This window comes from Papilio machaon, chromosome Z (genome assembly GCF_912999745.1).
Source record: "Papilio machaon chromosome Z, ilPapMach1.1, whole genome shotgun sequence".
Classification (NCBI taxonomy): domain Eukaryota; kingdom Metazoa; phylum Arthropoda; class Insecta; order Lepidoptera; family Papilionidae; genus Papilio; species Papilio machaon.
In genome coordinates this window covers 2,930,587-2,946,978 of record NC_060016.1, presented here as the reverse complement: position 1 = coordinate 2,946,978, position 16,392 = coordinate 2,930,587, and the positions used below count along the sequence as shown (strand labels likewise).

Here is a 16,392-nt window from a genome sequence, read left to right as displayed (position 1 = left end):
TAAACTGTTATTGGGAAACTGCGCAGGTGGACGTACTGTTAAATGTTAACCTCGGCTGTGCGCTTTTTGATGACAAAAACTTTATGAGTATGTACGAGTATGTTAGATCGACAGTTTGTACGGAGACGCCTTTTTTAGAATATTATTAATTTGAATTATCTTTGTATCTTATTTTTATTATAAAATGCCAAAGCTTTGATGGCTGATGGGATCTTGACGGAATTTTGGAATGGAGATAAGTTTGAGTGTCGAATAGCGCATATAGATATATAGTAATTAATCAATTTTTGTTTAACTCCTTGCAGACAAAGTCACGAGCAACAGGTGAGGTTTGTAATAAATTCAACATTTTTCGAAGGCATCCTTAAAAACAGAAACGCAAAATAAAAGATACAGGGCGTCAGGGTGTCAATAGCCTCGGCTCGATGGTACCTACTATTAGTAATGAAGCTCAATATAAAATGAAAGACCAGTTTAAAAAATAAAAAAGGTTGATTATCAGCATACAGATGTGTCGAATAAGCTACCACAAAAAGGACCAGTTTTATAAAAGACGGATAAAATATATAAATGATCTATGATTTTTGGGACAGTTTTTCAACTAATTACTTGCTACTGAAATATTTGTTTATGTACCTACAAATTTTTCCATTCGCACTGTGTTGAATAAGCCATGGCCAGTCACGTGCTTGTGGATCTAGGGTCTAAGTGTCGGTCAAATCCCTTAAGTGATAATCATATATTAAATGTCAAACTTTAATTGCGGCTAACCCTTGACGACGGTCATGAATGTTTATAATATCTGCATATGTTTTACATTGCCACATTTTATGTGGTTGTAAGGGGGGCACATTTAGAGCCGCCATCTCGTACACGTTCCGCCAAAGTTTTGTGGTGTGCGAATCCTCTGAGGCGTTTGTTTGTTCAGATTCGAGCGCTGGTAATGTATGTTGCAAACAGGCGGGCATCTGGCGAAACGCGGTGCTCACAGCGGCAACCTCGCGCGCACGTACACGTATACCTTCATACGTACGTGTGCACGCACAAGAGCGCGCGCGCCGCATCGCGGCCCCGCTCGCAACTAGGTCAGGGCGCTCTGCGGCCGCGCGCGTTTTAAATTTAGAACGATTCGCGCTACAACCCCCCACCCCGCCGAGCCCCTCCATCGTCCAACACTATCTATACCAATTAATTGCTCACCTTCAAAATTAACACCTGCCACCCGCAACACCCTTGCATAGTTTGTGACATCATTTCAAATCATTGGTCATACGTTCATACTTCAACACATAATTCAGTTTAATTACAGGTGATATTTTAATTGTATGTTTTCCTATTTGTATTTTATTTCTCGTAAAAAATATGCCGGTAAAACAAAAAGCTCACGGTTGAGTCGATATAAAGATCAATTCTTTACGTGAATTAAAATTATTATTTATAATTTTTCCACTTAAAATGTCCTATTAGAATTTAACCAGATGAAAATGAAACAATACATTTAACTCTGTGTTAGCATTTTATAAGTGTGACACGAGCGTCAAAAGTGGGTCTCGCTTTTGATAGCATTAATTTTGCGATGCTGTAAAACACATGATTGGCAATAATGAAATAAATATTGCGTGGAAAGAATTGAAAAGTACCCATCGTCACACCCGCAAAACCTTGGGGCTAGCCCTGCTTACAAACTGGTTATGTAGACTTCACTTCGTATCCCTTACAAAATAGCAAACAAACAAGTTTATATTGCAACGCCGCGCTATCGAAACATTGCGCTGTTGCCGGCTCCCCATTCAAATGTTACCAGATGAATTTTCTCTTTTTATGCTTAACGTAAAAATTTCTTTAAATTTACACGAGTTAATTTATTTAAGAATTCATCAAAATGTATGGAATAAATTCTCCATTTACATTGAGACTTTAATTAAACTTTATTAATAGTGACGTGACTACATCCCATCTAGCAAGGTTAAATACACTCTTAGACATAGAATTTTTTTTTGTAATAAAAATAAGAAATTTGTCATTTTAACACTCGGAGTAGCCGCATATATATACTATGCTAAGCTCGGCTGTACCTACAGATTTTCATGAGCCAGGGGATTTGGACATTGGGAGGCCAGAGTAGTTTTAAGTCTGATAAACTAATATAGCACTACTATTTTATTTTATATTATTTTTCATTGGAAATAATTATTTGAACATGAGTACCAAGATCAACTTTTACGGGATGCCTATTTCATTGACGTTGTCGAAGTTTAGGCTTTAAAAGTTAATAATAAGAAAAGTGCGTGGTTACGCATTAAGGTAATTACAGACTTTTCTAATTTATGTAAATGATTATTGCCTAAAATTGTTCGATATCACTTAATTTAGCGTAGAATAAATAACACCTTCAAGTAAACCTACGAAAAATATTTTGACATACATATTTATACATATATTAAAAAAAAAATCCAAAATGACCAACACCGCATAGCGAGAAATTGCTTGTGAATATTGTAGAAGAGTATTTTAAGGTATCAGTTGCAGGAAGGTTGCAGGCAGATTGCAAACAGCCGTTTCTATGCGCAGCCAAACTTTCAATTTTTCTGCACTAGCTGCCGCTGCATGATGTAATGCCATCTCGGCCGCGCTTTGCAACCGCGCTTGCATGCGACCTACATTCCCAAAGGAGTTGTGGTTTTGATACCGATGTAGATAAGCGGCAATGTAGCTTATGTATGTAAATACCGTATAACGTATAAGACTCACCTTCGAGCTTCATGCCGACGTCGAGGCACTTTTGGAATCGGCAGAAGGGACACCGTTTCCTCTGTGTTTTGTCAATGTGGCAGGCGCGCTCTGCGACGCACGTGTACACCTTCTTGTTCTGCACGGTCCGCTTGAAGAATCCTTTGCAGGATTCGCAGGTGAGCAGGCCGTAGTGGTAGCCGCTGACTTTGTCGCCGCACACGGGGCACAGCTCTTCTATGACATCCTTGGTGTCGGTCTGGTCGCACACTGTAGCGGCGGCGGGGAGGTAGGCACCCGGCTCACCGGTGCCTGTCGGAAATAGATATGAAGTGTCCAAGTTGGCATAGCCGAAAGGCTGTTGGTCGGGCGCGCACTGGTACGCGGCGCCCTGCGGCACGTACTGCTGAGAGGCGCTGGAGGGCCCACCGCCCGAGCCGGAGCCATCGGGACCCGGGCTCAGGTCGAACGCGGACATATTGAGGGACATGAGGCCTGACTGCTGGTCCATCGTCATGCTCGGCCGCACGTAGCGGCTGCTCGGATACGAATCCCTACGGCGGCGCTGAACCGCGACAACGTTCACACAGTCACCGAGTTCACTGGCGGTCTAACCACAACACTTATTCGCCGCTAGCGGGCTGCACCTGTTCGATCACAACTATTGTCGACACATAAATCCGGCACATTGTCGGTCTGAGCTAGTAAGCGAGAGTAAGAGGCGTGCGAGTCGCAGCCGGTCGCTGCGATGACTGAAGGCGCGTTTGTGACGGCGCGCGAAGTTGCGATCGCGTGGAGGGCGTGGCGGGTGCGTAGCACACGTGCCGCTCGAAGAACGTCCCGCGATCGACTGCCAGCCGGCCGGCGGAGCGGCGCGCGTGCCGGCGCCTCCCGCATGCGCGCCCCGCCGCGCTCCCCCGCCCGTTCGCACAATGGAAAACGATTAGGAGCCCATGTAATAAGTGAAAGTGAGTCGGTGACCCACTTTCCCGCGATCCAGGTCTATGTTAGTGCGCGTTCGCGCAGTTGCGCCACAGCGCGGGCGGGCACCAGCGGGGCAGGGGGCGCGGCGCGGGGTCGGGGGCGGCCCACTGACCCAGTTGCGCGCGGTGCCGCAGCGGGGCAGGGTTGCCGCGCCTGCTGCTTGTTTACGTTCAGACAACATTTGTCAGCGCGGCCTGAGCACATCACCTAATGCGAAGCGTGGTGTAGTCATGTTGCGGCGGACGTGGAGGCGGCGCTCGCGCAACGTTTGTAGCATTTCAGACTAAGCTGGCTGGCTTTACCACCAAAATAATTTTAAACTACTGTCAGATTTTAAGTTTTCACAAACCGTAACAAACAAAATAAATTTAAAGACAAAGGTATAGAACCATGAATACAACCGTATAGTTATTAGGATCGGGGCCACTTTCACAGCGGCATCATAAAACAACTAAAAAGGAGCCGAACTTAAGTCCCGTTAAGCGCACGAAAAGATAATAGATAACTAAGAATAAATTAAATAGGCAATATAACATTTCTATACTTAATTGTAAAGTATTTAAGTTCGGCAATGAAGAAATAAAAATAATTGTTACAGCCCTGAAACACGATAATCTGTAAGCAGAAAAAGCAGGCAACTAACGGCCAGCTGCTTAGTTGCAGTAGGTAATTCGTGAAGACCCACAACGGCGCATTGATTGAGAACATCATTTGACTTATTTGCGATAATTCATGGATAAGGCAACCTTGTTAGAATAGGATTGAAAGAATATTCTTACATAAACAAACTAGCTAATTATAATAAACATTTGTTCTATATTTTTGATTTTAAAATATCGTACCAAACCACAATAACATCGAGTGGCGTAGATTTCAACACAAGAAAATGGTATAAATTTTTTCACATAGTAAAAAATAATGAGCGTGTGCATTAAGATACAATTAGTCGCCGCTGAGGTGCAACAAAGGCCATTCAATATCAAAAGCGAAATAAATTAAAGATCTTGACCTAGTTCGCTTTAAAATCAGTCAACGGGTCACGAACGAGTGACAGTGGCAGCCTTGCGCCCGCTCTGTTAGCGCCTCTACGTGCCCCAGAGCGCTAAAAGGCGCGCGCGGCCGGTGGCGACGGCAGCCGCGGCGCCTGCATCGAGAGTCATCGCATCTATTCAAATATTTTTATCTGCTCGCCTCATTTCCATATTGCCTAAAATATGAATACACATATAGCATCTATACAAAAAGTAAAAGACATTTCATATTATCATCTTCAGTGAAAATGATCACGTATCGACGTCACGCCTACGTCAGGTTAGCACGTTGGGATATGAACAATCAATGACTCAATCAGTTTCCATTTCATAATCGAGACCTGAATACCGGATGGTTGAGGCGACACGGCGGTTGCGGTTGCGTTGTATACAAAGTGTGCCATTTTCACTATCTAGCAGACGACGCGGCCCCGGACGAAAGCAAGAGTGGTCGTCGACGCACGCGCAACTTTACTTTCTTCGCGTGCGCGCAATCTGACGTCATACTTTCGCCGCGCCGGGTGACGTGAGCCGATGTAACTAACGCGCAAGCTGATTCTGTTATCAGCCGCAGTTCAACATACGGCACATGAAAAACATTTATGCGGGCTTTTATATTAATTATTCATGGGACTACTCGACTGAAAAGGGGTTCCCTCGCCGAAGCGCGGGAGTAAGGATTACAATAGGTATGGGGCTTTAACCTAAACATAAACAACAGGTATTTACGGTCCGGCGTCAATGATAAAGTAAATATTCAATACGGTAGTGTCGTACCTGCAACGAAGATTATTACCATAAACATTTTCATAAAGCGTTAACCTTTTTTCTCGAGTTTTAAGACACGTAAACAATTAGTAGGAAATCGTTTGTAGGTAATATGAAGTGGTGCCTGCCATTAAAATTAAACGAGTTAACCTAGTTACCGGAAATAAAATACGTTTTCTACATACCGTGTTGTCTGGAAATTAACACCAACGAAGTCGCGAACGCCAGGTAAACCGACATATTATAAAAAGCATCAACCGAAAAGAGAATAGAAAGGTTTCTAAGTCACCGTTAACCCTTTGCAGTTTTTTGCGGTACAAGATCTAAGACTAGATCCGTCAAAGGACTCTGAAAGCAGCTAATAGCCTCTATTATCGCAGCTTCTAATAGCGCCGTTAAGCATGGGAGTTCCATTGTGAGGAATACGAACTTGGCTTGATCTCCGAATTCTATATATCTATCATCATCATCAGTCTGAGTCTGTCCACTGCTGAACATACTGCCTTCACCAATGTTTTCCACAGTATGCGGTCCATCGCTTTTGGTCCTATCTATGGTCAGACGAAAAGAAAATGTCACACTTTCATCATTTGAAAACACGAAATTTTGTTAAAACAAAAAAGTTACATTGATTTCGAAAAGTAAATTGAAATTATACACTGGACGGAGATCAAATTACTGTACAGTTTAAAAAAAAAACATTTCATCGAGATCTTAGGGTTACTTACGCCTTGAGGCTAATAATAATGGCTGACAATAAATTACTGTGCCACATAAATAAGATTTGAATTTATATAAAAAACTTTTGCAAGCCTCTAATGAAAGTTAAATAAAAGTTTAAATAAGTATGAATCGATTAAGATAATATAAACTAATGTTGAAGGATAAAAAGGGTGGCAGGGTCACAGTAATGGTAGGTTGCTGCGTGCAGGCGGAGCAAGGGGTTGGATCCCTATTGGGGCAATCGAGCCAAGTGCACTGGGTCACTGGGTCAATGATGATGGCTTAAAGGTAAGAATTTGGGCCAAGTTGATTTAAGTAAAGTCACTGGTCTAGCATTTATTTTCGTTGATGAAGATTAAACGATGGTGGTTTATAATTTTGTGTGGTAATAATAAATGTAATTTTAGACTGATAGGACACAAAGAGCACAAAATTATCCTAAGCTATTTAAAATAAAACTTTCTTGTATAAGTATCTTTGGAGCTCTATATTTATAGAGTATGTATAAAATATGTATACTAAGTGCTATGTAGAATAACTTTCCCTCTTCATGCAAAGTAACATTGATGTTAAAGTAAATTGAAAGGTTGTCAACGATAGTATAAATTGTAAAATACAGAGCATGGTTGAAAAACGCCATCCACATATCAATCAAATGACGCAATGTAAATGTGACTTACCCAAAAAATTATTATTTTTAATGCTATTGTAAAAAATAATGTTTTCATAACAATGATTATTGAAAGATGATGTTTGAAATACTTCAACACTAGTAGAATATGGTAAGTTATTAACAATGGTCTGGACGAAAGCCAAAACACCTGTAATTTAAACGGCAAGAATCATCAAGGACGTCATTTTGAATAGAATAAGAAGCTCCTATTTATATTATACATGTGAGGAGTCCTGAATACGCACGGGTAGCAATATCATATAGTTAGTTTACCTTATATGGTAGACTTAATTAAACTTAATTCACAGTGTCCTGCTAGACTATTTGTTATGTCGTACAACTTATGCTATCTAATGACAAACATCTAGCACTAGGAAAGTCAAACATGTTTGCACTGGGAAGTGTTTGAAAGCACTAACGAACAAAGTTTCCACCTCAAGTTATGATATCTCACGTTCTGCATATGTTTGTTAATGTATGGACCCTTGTTCATATATGTATTTTTAATATACTAACTGTAGCCTCCGACTCAGTGCGCGCGTTATTGAAAAAAACTTAATTAGTAGCTTATGTCTTCTTCCAGGCCAGATGTAGAAGCCAGACAGGCTTCTTCATCTGTGCCTAATTTCAGCGAGACTTATGCAACCTTTCTGGAATTACCTTACAAACATTCAAGTATCCATCCAAGGATCTAAACATTCGCATTTATAATATTAGTTGTATTATTACCTTGTAGTCACACGACCATTGACATTTTAATTTGTATCATACCAACATAATTAGTAACTGTCTTTTTTAGTCTATATATAGTATAATATGTTTTAACAAAAACATTGTTCGGTTACAACACCACGTGGTACATTACAACCAAAATTTGATAAGTGTTTTATTAATGTTACCTCATATATCACGGGTTTCTGAACCCAAAATCCCCGTTTAAAACATATTGTTATCTTTGTTTTTATCAAAGATAATGACAGAGATGCCTTTTGTACAGAGTAATTGTTCTCAGAAACAAACGGATAAAGGTGAAGTTAGGTGCCCAGGTATTTAGAAGATATTATTTAGCCTCTAGCGCCTAAACTACATTACTTCGGATTGTGGTAAGTTGGGTTAATCGTATATTTTCGACCAATGAATCTGTGGTACGCTGTCATACACGTCTTTCCCGAACACGCCGCATGATAACAAAAATATAAATGGTCGATGTCTATGGGTTTTTGAGCGTTAATCTCCGATATGTTTAAGTAGAATAGGATGCGGTTTTTACAATTGTAAGGTGGTTCACTTAATTATTCAGCTCAATCAGTGTATAAATAAGTGATGTAAAGTAAAATCCAGTTTCGGAGAATTATTTCAGGGTAAGTAGATCTAAAATTTGATTGATCAACCGTATCGAATGAGGTTTAACATAACTTGGAAAACGTCAGTGTAACATCACGTGAAGAAAGTTGCTGTCGAAAACTATTATAAAAATAAATGTGAAGAAACATAGTATTTGGATACTAGCATATTACAGGGTTTCAAGTGCGTCCAACATTGTATGCGATCGATAACTTTGAAAACGAAACACTTTAGGGCTTCCTATATAATAGAACTGAAATCAGGTCGTAACAGTAATTAACATTTAAAATGTACACTAAACTTAAAAGTAAAATTGGTTTTCCATGGCTGAAACAACCGAACAAAAAAGTTATCTCTGTTTTAAAGAGAATGAGTGGGTAACAGATTATGCTCTGTTGCTTAGCCAAAAAAAAAAAAAAAACAACCCAGTTACCAGGGCGTCAAGAAACACAAAGATTTGGATAGAATAATCAAGTAGCAGTTGCCCAATCCTATAATTACATAGAAACATGCGACCTGATTCTGAGATTTGCCGATTTCACTTTGTCACAAAGTTTCCTAACGGATAAATTATGGATTTCGTTGTTTCATGTATTGAAAACGAGGTCTCTTTCAGTAAGTATTTACATACTGAATGTAAGATCATTGACTATATAGAGACGGACTAGGCTAAAGGCCACCGTTGTACTAAATTCTTCCACTTTTCGTAGAGGGTATGTTGAAGATACAATCGCACGTAGGCATATCATACCACCTACGTAAAATTTAAACGACTTTATTAATGCTTCATCATCAGCGCGCCTTTATTATCCCTACGGTCGGAGGGTCGGCACAGTCGATGTATCTCTATCAGCTTTCATAAAATTCGGTCCATATTTTCCCATCTTTATGTATCTAATACGGACTCATGATTTACATACTTACACATACACCGAACAGAGAAGCAAGTAAGTTTAGAACTCATTGTTATTAGTTTCTATTTGATAAAGTGGAAAAAGTGCGCAAGTTTTGTCAGGTCCTGTCTCTTAAAAGTCAAAGTATAAAATTGTTAGGATCATTCCACATTACTGATTTTCTTCACGAAAATGTATAAAATAGATAACATGTATTTTTAGAAAGGGATTTTTTTTTTTTTCAGTTGTAAAAATTACATTTTAATTAAACAAGCATTTTCTTTCAGCGAATTAACTGCCGTTTGGAATTGGAGTGGGAGTGACGTTAAAAAATAAGTAAATGGATAAAAGGGCAATTACTAATTATTTCTTATTAATAGTACTGTAAATACGGTAAATTATTATAAAATATATACACAAACCATTCGAAATAAATGATCTACATGTAGGTGAAAACGGTGTTATAATCTGTTTCATTGCTTAGCACAATATTCAAGCTACGCGCAGAGGTGACAAAACGCAACTCTGTTTTGTAAAAAATAATTTTATAGGTAGGTAATTTATATTAAGAAAGATTAAAATGATATGAAATTGTTTCTACTTAATTGTAACGAACAAACAAACGTTAAATGGTGTATATCGTTTGTTTGTTACAGGGGTTAGTTGTCAATCATGCTTCAGACGGCAATCATCGACATACATGAAATGGTAGGCACTGTATAGCTTCGATTCGCAGCTGTTAATATGGCATTGATGTGGGCATCAATGTCTTGGTCTTTTTCCAACGTATTGAGCTTCGAACAAATGATTGTTGCAATTTACATCATTCAACTGGCAGTCGCCTTTTCAATATACCTATCGATCGATGTATGTATACGCTTATTATGATAATCTATCTATATATATAAAAGAAAGTTGTGTTAGTTAAACTATTTATATATAATAACTCAAGAACGGCTGAATCGATTTGACTGAAAATTGGTGGGCAGGTAGCTTTGAACCAGGAAACGGACATAGGATAATTTTTACCCCGTTTTCTATTTTTTATTCCGCGCGGACGAAGTCGCGGGTAAAAGCTAGTATTTTATAAAATTCTCTATTAATAACGCTCAATAAAAACGTTATTAACTGTGCTACTTTAAATCAGATAAAGTCTAAAATATATTTTGGATTTATTTTCAACGGCGATTATTTCCGAATCGAAAGTATTTACAATCGAACATATAGTTTATTTGATTTGGGTTAAACAATAAAGGCGGATATACCGGCATAATATGATGTCATACTATAATTTTATCTGAATAAAATATAATAGCTTGAACCCCGGAACTCGTCTGCACTGACACTTATATTGACATATATTGTGCCATTTTTTTATCAAAGTTAATGAAAGGGATTATAAATAAACATTTCTGGTAAAACAATTTCTTTTACCTAACTTTATAACAATGCTACACGAAATACACTTCACTAAAACACACAATTATCACAAAACAACTACAAACGGCAAAAATCGCTTTATCGAATTTGACGTGCTGCTAGACGAAGTGCATTCGCTCCGAAGCGATGCGATAAAAAACTTCATAAACGTACAGAACTGTAGTTAACTTAATTTAGGCTTTCAATCGAAACGAAGGATACGCCTCTGCCTCACTGCTATGCCCTCGCGTAAAACCGTCATCACGGTAAAAGTGTGTAGTGATGTAGTGTTTCGGTGACAAGCAGCGCGGGCGGGAACTCGAGGCCAACAATGTCGCACACGGAACAACTGTCTCTTTAACCACTTTATACTTTTTTTTTTTTTTAATTTATTTACAATCCTTTCAAAGTGTTGACTTCAGTGAATAGTTGTATTCACTCACCAAGGTATCAATTTTTAAAACTCGATACACATTTAAATAATTTTTGATTAAATTGACTACTATATCAGCAAAGTGTTTGTTTGGCCCCTGAGATACTTCAAACATATAGGGGTACTCACACATACATGTGTTGAAGGAATTCTCTATATAATGGAATCTCTACGGGTAACGGCGGATATGAGCGCGTTTTTTATTTATTATAAATAAATAAGAAAATTTACAAGTGCTTACTGATATGATTTCGTGATGAAAAGACAAAGTAATAACCATATCGAACAAAGAACGAAATACTTTTCTATATTTTATCTAAATGAATGTTTATACAAACTTTATTTAAATTTTTTATAAATATTTTAACTGTGACCTGCAAAGAGATGCGAATATTATTTAAGAGGAAAAACCTTTGACTTTTAAAAGACAGGACCCATGTAACGCGCGCATAGCTTTCCGTCAAAATCAAAAGCAACAAATAAGTTCTGAACTTGCTTTTTTGTGTGCTCATTTTGTTTGTATAACTTTACAAATCAGAATGTGTACATAAATGATGATTGCAGAGTTCCACAATACCTATTTTTAGGACGAAAATAATATGCCTGGATGACGTGGAACACGATCAAGAATATCGGCGTTAAGAGCTGGAAGCAAAAGCCCTAAGCAGACCGACGTGGAGAAATTTAATGGACCAGGTCTATGATGATAATGTGTACATGTACTTTTAATTTTATCAAGATAATTTAGTTCTATAATCATATAAACAAAAAAGTAATGAGATTGAATGTGGATGGCTATAAAGGTAGAGGAAGACCAAAGAAAGTATGGATGGATTGTGTGAAAGAGGATATGCGTAAGAAGGGGGTAAATTCAGATATGACGGCTGATAGAGATGTATGGAGGAGTAGTACATACTGTGCCGACCCTCCATAGGGATAAGGGCAGGTTGATGAATTTAGTTCTATTGTCACCGTAACCCTTAGCGTTTTTCTTGTTGTTGAAAGTGTTTTCAGTAATTAATTTAAAAGAAGCGGTCGCGTGTGACTTGGTTAGCGTAGAATTAAAAAAAATACCTATTATATGCCCGCCTTCATCAGCTATCTTCCTCTCCAAGTCCCGTCATAATCGGACCAGGTCATTCCTGAGATTATCCGGAAGGAACGCGGCCTTGCTGTCAGACATACATGATAATATTGACAAATTAGACAAAATGGACTGACATGAAAACATATCATGTGTACGTAAGATCATTTTTTTCGATATAGTACAAACACTCAATTTTATTAATATGTATAGATATTACAACGGCGGCTCTTCATCTAGTCCATTTCTCTATAGGCAAAGAAGCAAACATATAAATGGAAGTAACCTAAATGTGTTCATTGTTCGATAAATTTCATTTAAATAAATACATAGAATTTGAAACAAAAAAAGAAACAAAGAAAAAACGGCGTCCTTTGTCACCCGTGTTGCAATCAAGTTGTCAAATATCCTTGAATAATTTGAAAATTGACTTACAAAATAAGTGTTGCGGTGAAAATTTAAATTTTGATAAGTGGTACATTGAATCGATTAAAGTTGTTCAGAATTTTCCATAGCCTCCAAATTCATGTGGTTGCAATTTTGTCCGTAAATGTATTATATACATGGACCGGAGTTGTGCAAGCGACACTCAAATATTCTATATAGAGGTTTTAAAATCAGCAACGTTGACAACAAAAGCGTCAATCACAGATCTGTTTAACAGTTGACCGCATTCATCGATTGGCAGGCATGAACATAAATCCATAGTTAATGATACGCAAAACTTGTGCAGCATTGAGCATAATTAGATAGTTTTCATCAAAGCTCGTTTCAACTGTATTGCATGGTAGGGATGGGTAAACGCTTTCGTACTTCCTATTATCTATTTAGTTATATATTAGTTTATTAATAACTTGATAATATTTTATAAATATAAGACACTTAAAGGTCTTCGACGTCTCTGATTCTTAATTGCACATTGATAATTAGCATAATGCCCTGCAATACTATACATACTTTATAGGATCTTCCTAATATAAATGCGAATGTTTATGGATGTATGGATGGATAGTTGGTGGTTGTCAGAAGCTATCTCCAGAACAGCTATGGATAAAACGAGTTAAGATAGAAAAAGTAGTTGCATTCACTGCTATTGTATGTTCCAAACCTTGGATAAGGTTAAAAAAATGAAACATGTCATCCATAAAAAATATTATTTTATAAATAACTTGTGAATAGATGAGTCTATTTGATACGAAAACAAAAGGAGAAAAAAAAACCTTTATACCACCTTCAAAGGTGCGATCTTTGTCTATTGCACTCTTTGAAAATGTTCGTAAACATTAATAGTAATTGACAACCCTGCGAAACATGTCAATAACCTCCTGTAAATTTCGAATTATGTATTGAGATAGGTCCTCGATTTCATATACGGCTTACGAAATCGTTCTTCACTTTTTGAATAATTCACTCAAACAAAATGATTTAAATATATTCTTTACTTGATAAATTTCTGATTTAAGTACCTATGTTATGTTTTCTTTCTAGTTTGGTGTCGAAATCGTTATTTGTTATTAGGCGATTCGTATATTAATACCTACAAGTAGCCACCATGTGAGTTGGCACGTCGGGAACAAGAGTATTCTACCTAATGTATCAAATCAAATCGGGTACCTTATATAATTTTAAAATATGTAATACCAGAAAAAGGCATCGCCGGGATGGCAAAGTATAACGACTGATATCTTTTCTGCCGTATTAGTAGTAACCTTCCCGGTGATGTCTCACCTATTAGTAAAAACATTGTTAAACAGTCCTGTCCGCGAGCTAATTTTTCGGTACCGTGAATTGTTTGTAAGCATTATATCTTCTAAAGTAATAGTCAGAATTATATAGGTACTGCACAAGGCAATTTTTATCAACATTAAATTGCCCTGATAAAAAAAAACATATTTATTTGGGTAAGGATTAATATAAAAACCGAAAAAAATAGTGCATTAAAAAATTATAGTGGTTATTGTGAGAAAACCGTAAAAAAAAATGTGCCATCGCTGACAAATGTATAAGGGAATGTACAAAATCATCCGGAACAAATAGCTTACAAGATGGTGAAAAACCTATTTAATTCGCTTTTAGTGTCTTAGCAAAATACAAAAGCCAGAGGTCACGAAAAGCGACTTTGTTACATAAGATAAATCATCAACAACAATAGCTTTAAATCTTTAGCAAAGCTAATTATAAAAAACAAAGTATTTTTCTCATATTTTTTTAATCGCTTTTATTCGGAAGAAAATAAAAGAATTTGTAGGTAATTAATCCTCTTAACTCCGGCTCGATAGGCCCTCAAGGCGTATTGAGACGTTTGGATTATGTTATTTTAAAATAATAAAAGCCTAATGGAAATTTTATTATAAACCATCTTTTCTTCTATTTAACGCATTTTTAAAAGAATTTATATTGTTATTTCAATAAGGAAACAATAAAATACGTACCTCAATAAATAACCCCATCTGGAGAAAAAAGTTACACTTCTCTAAACTATGTAACTCTTCGTCAGATGGGTCCAAACATCCATGGGCTCTATCTTTCTTGTAATTCGAATGAACCGTCGTAGGTACAAAGAACGTGTCTTAAAACTTTTTGATTGTCGCCCATCAAGATGTCTTTAATACTGAGAAGTCGTTCATTTTTTTATATCCACTACCTTTTTTGAGACCTGGATCCGAGCATAGGTTTCAATATTTTCAATCAGATAAATATACTACTTTTTTTTTAAATATTGAGAGCTAAATGATTATATGTTTGAAACTACACGTAAGTATGGTCTATATTAATATTTAATTAATTAAAAAATATAAACATCAAATTCGCTTCGTCATTGCCGCGTGCTAAAATATGATTAGACTAGCTTTCTCAGTTTTGGCTGTTGGAATTAAACTCCTATCGTGTTGTTTAATAATAATACTTATTCTAGGCATTATGTACAAATAAATTATTCAAATGAAGTAATAAATACTGTCCGAGATTAACGTTTACTAACTCTTAGTTTAAGTCTTGGTCTATATATATATTTTTTAATCTTACTAATATTATAAATGCGAATATTTAGATGGTTGGATGGATGTTTGTTAGAAGGTATCTCCAAAACCTGCTAAGCAGATCTCGCTGAAATTTGTCATAGATGTAGAACATAGTCTGGACGAAACATAGGCTACTAATTAAGATTTTTTTTTTTTACTCAACGCCGACGGAGTAACGACACACACGAGACAGCTAATTTTTAAATAAATTTGAATTTAGTTGAATTTTTACATAATTTTATTAATATATATTTCAGCGGTATACATACAATATGTATTTATTTCAATATATTTCAATGTAGAAAGTATCATAATTTATCAGTCTATCGTCTTATATCGATTGCGTATACACTGTAATAAAAAAATGTCAATGTAGTTTAAATATGCAGTGCACCGAGTAATTACACAATTTGTCTACCGGTTTAAAGCAAATGCAATAAATTTATATATGTAATAGATTATCTGTAAATCTATTTATGCAAACATTCTTTAAAATAATAAAAAAGGCATTATAATGAATACCTAAAATTATCCATTAAAACTTGCTTATTCATACCTGGCCAGGATCAAAAACAATATTTATGAAATGACGAAAAAGACATCTTACTAATGTTAATATAACATTATTTTATTTTATTATAATATATTGTTTTATAATAAAATAAATTAGAGGCAAATAACCGTTTAACGTGAAAAATATTATTTAACGGTTGAATACAATGAGCCGCTACCTTTATTACATCAATTACATTTAAAGTAAATAAATGAATTATATGTATAAAAAAGTTAATCTTGGATAAGCGATAACTGTTCGAGATCGCGTCCAAAGGCTATAGAACAATTGATGAACATTTTGACAAAGCTAGCATTCTTGTAATATGAATTTGTCATAAAAATAAACTTCTCTCGTTTTATAAAATTGCTTCAATTACAAGTATGTACGGTCGCATTAATTTGCGGTAATCCTGTTACAGAAAAATTCATACGCTATTTCTTACAAATTACCAATTAAGGTGATATTGGTGTTTGTTTAAATATAATACTTCAAGATTTCTAGGCATAAAATACTTTCAAACGATTGTCGCTTTTAAATATGATTACCACCAAAGTACGCGACTGTACAAGCCCAGCGCACATTACCCCCTTGGGGGCGGCGATTCAAAGAAACAAGATCGAGCGAAGGCCAATAATTTACCGGTTTCAAGCAACATGTTTCATATAAAATTCCATTTTATACTCGAGACCATGTTGACAAGTCAACTAGTCGATTGCTTGATTATGATTAACTTT

The 16,392-nt window shown here is 36.5% G+C and overlaps 1 protein-coding gene across 6 annotated transcripts in view; it reads right to left on the bottom strand.

Moving 5' to 3' along the window:
- The window catches only part of LOC106720011 (nuclear hormone receptor FTZ-F1), a 75,798-nt gene that overhangs the window by 21,077 nt on the left and 38,329 nt on the right, over nt 1–16,392 (bottom strand). For 4 of the 6 annotated variants that reach the window (XM_014514541.2, XM_014514544.2, XM_014514543.2 and 1 more), the window contains exon 1: nt 2,752–3,597. In XM_014514541.2, the coding sequence (XP_014370027.2) occupies nt 2,752–3,247 (496 nt within the window). In that variant the 5' untranslated portion in view covers nt 3,248–3,597. Of the gene's footprint in view, nt 1–2,751; nt 3,598–16,392 lie in introns of those variants that run through there. The other 2 variants (XM_014514546.2, XM_014514542.2) reach the window with 1 other exon arrangement.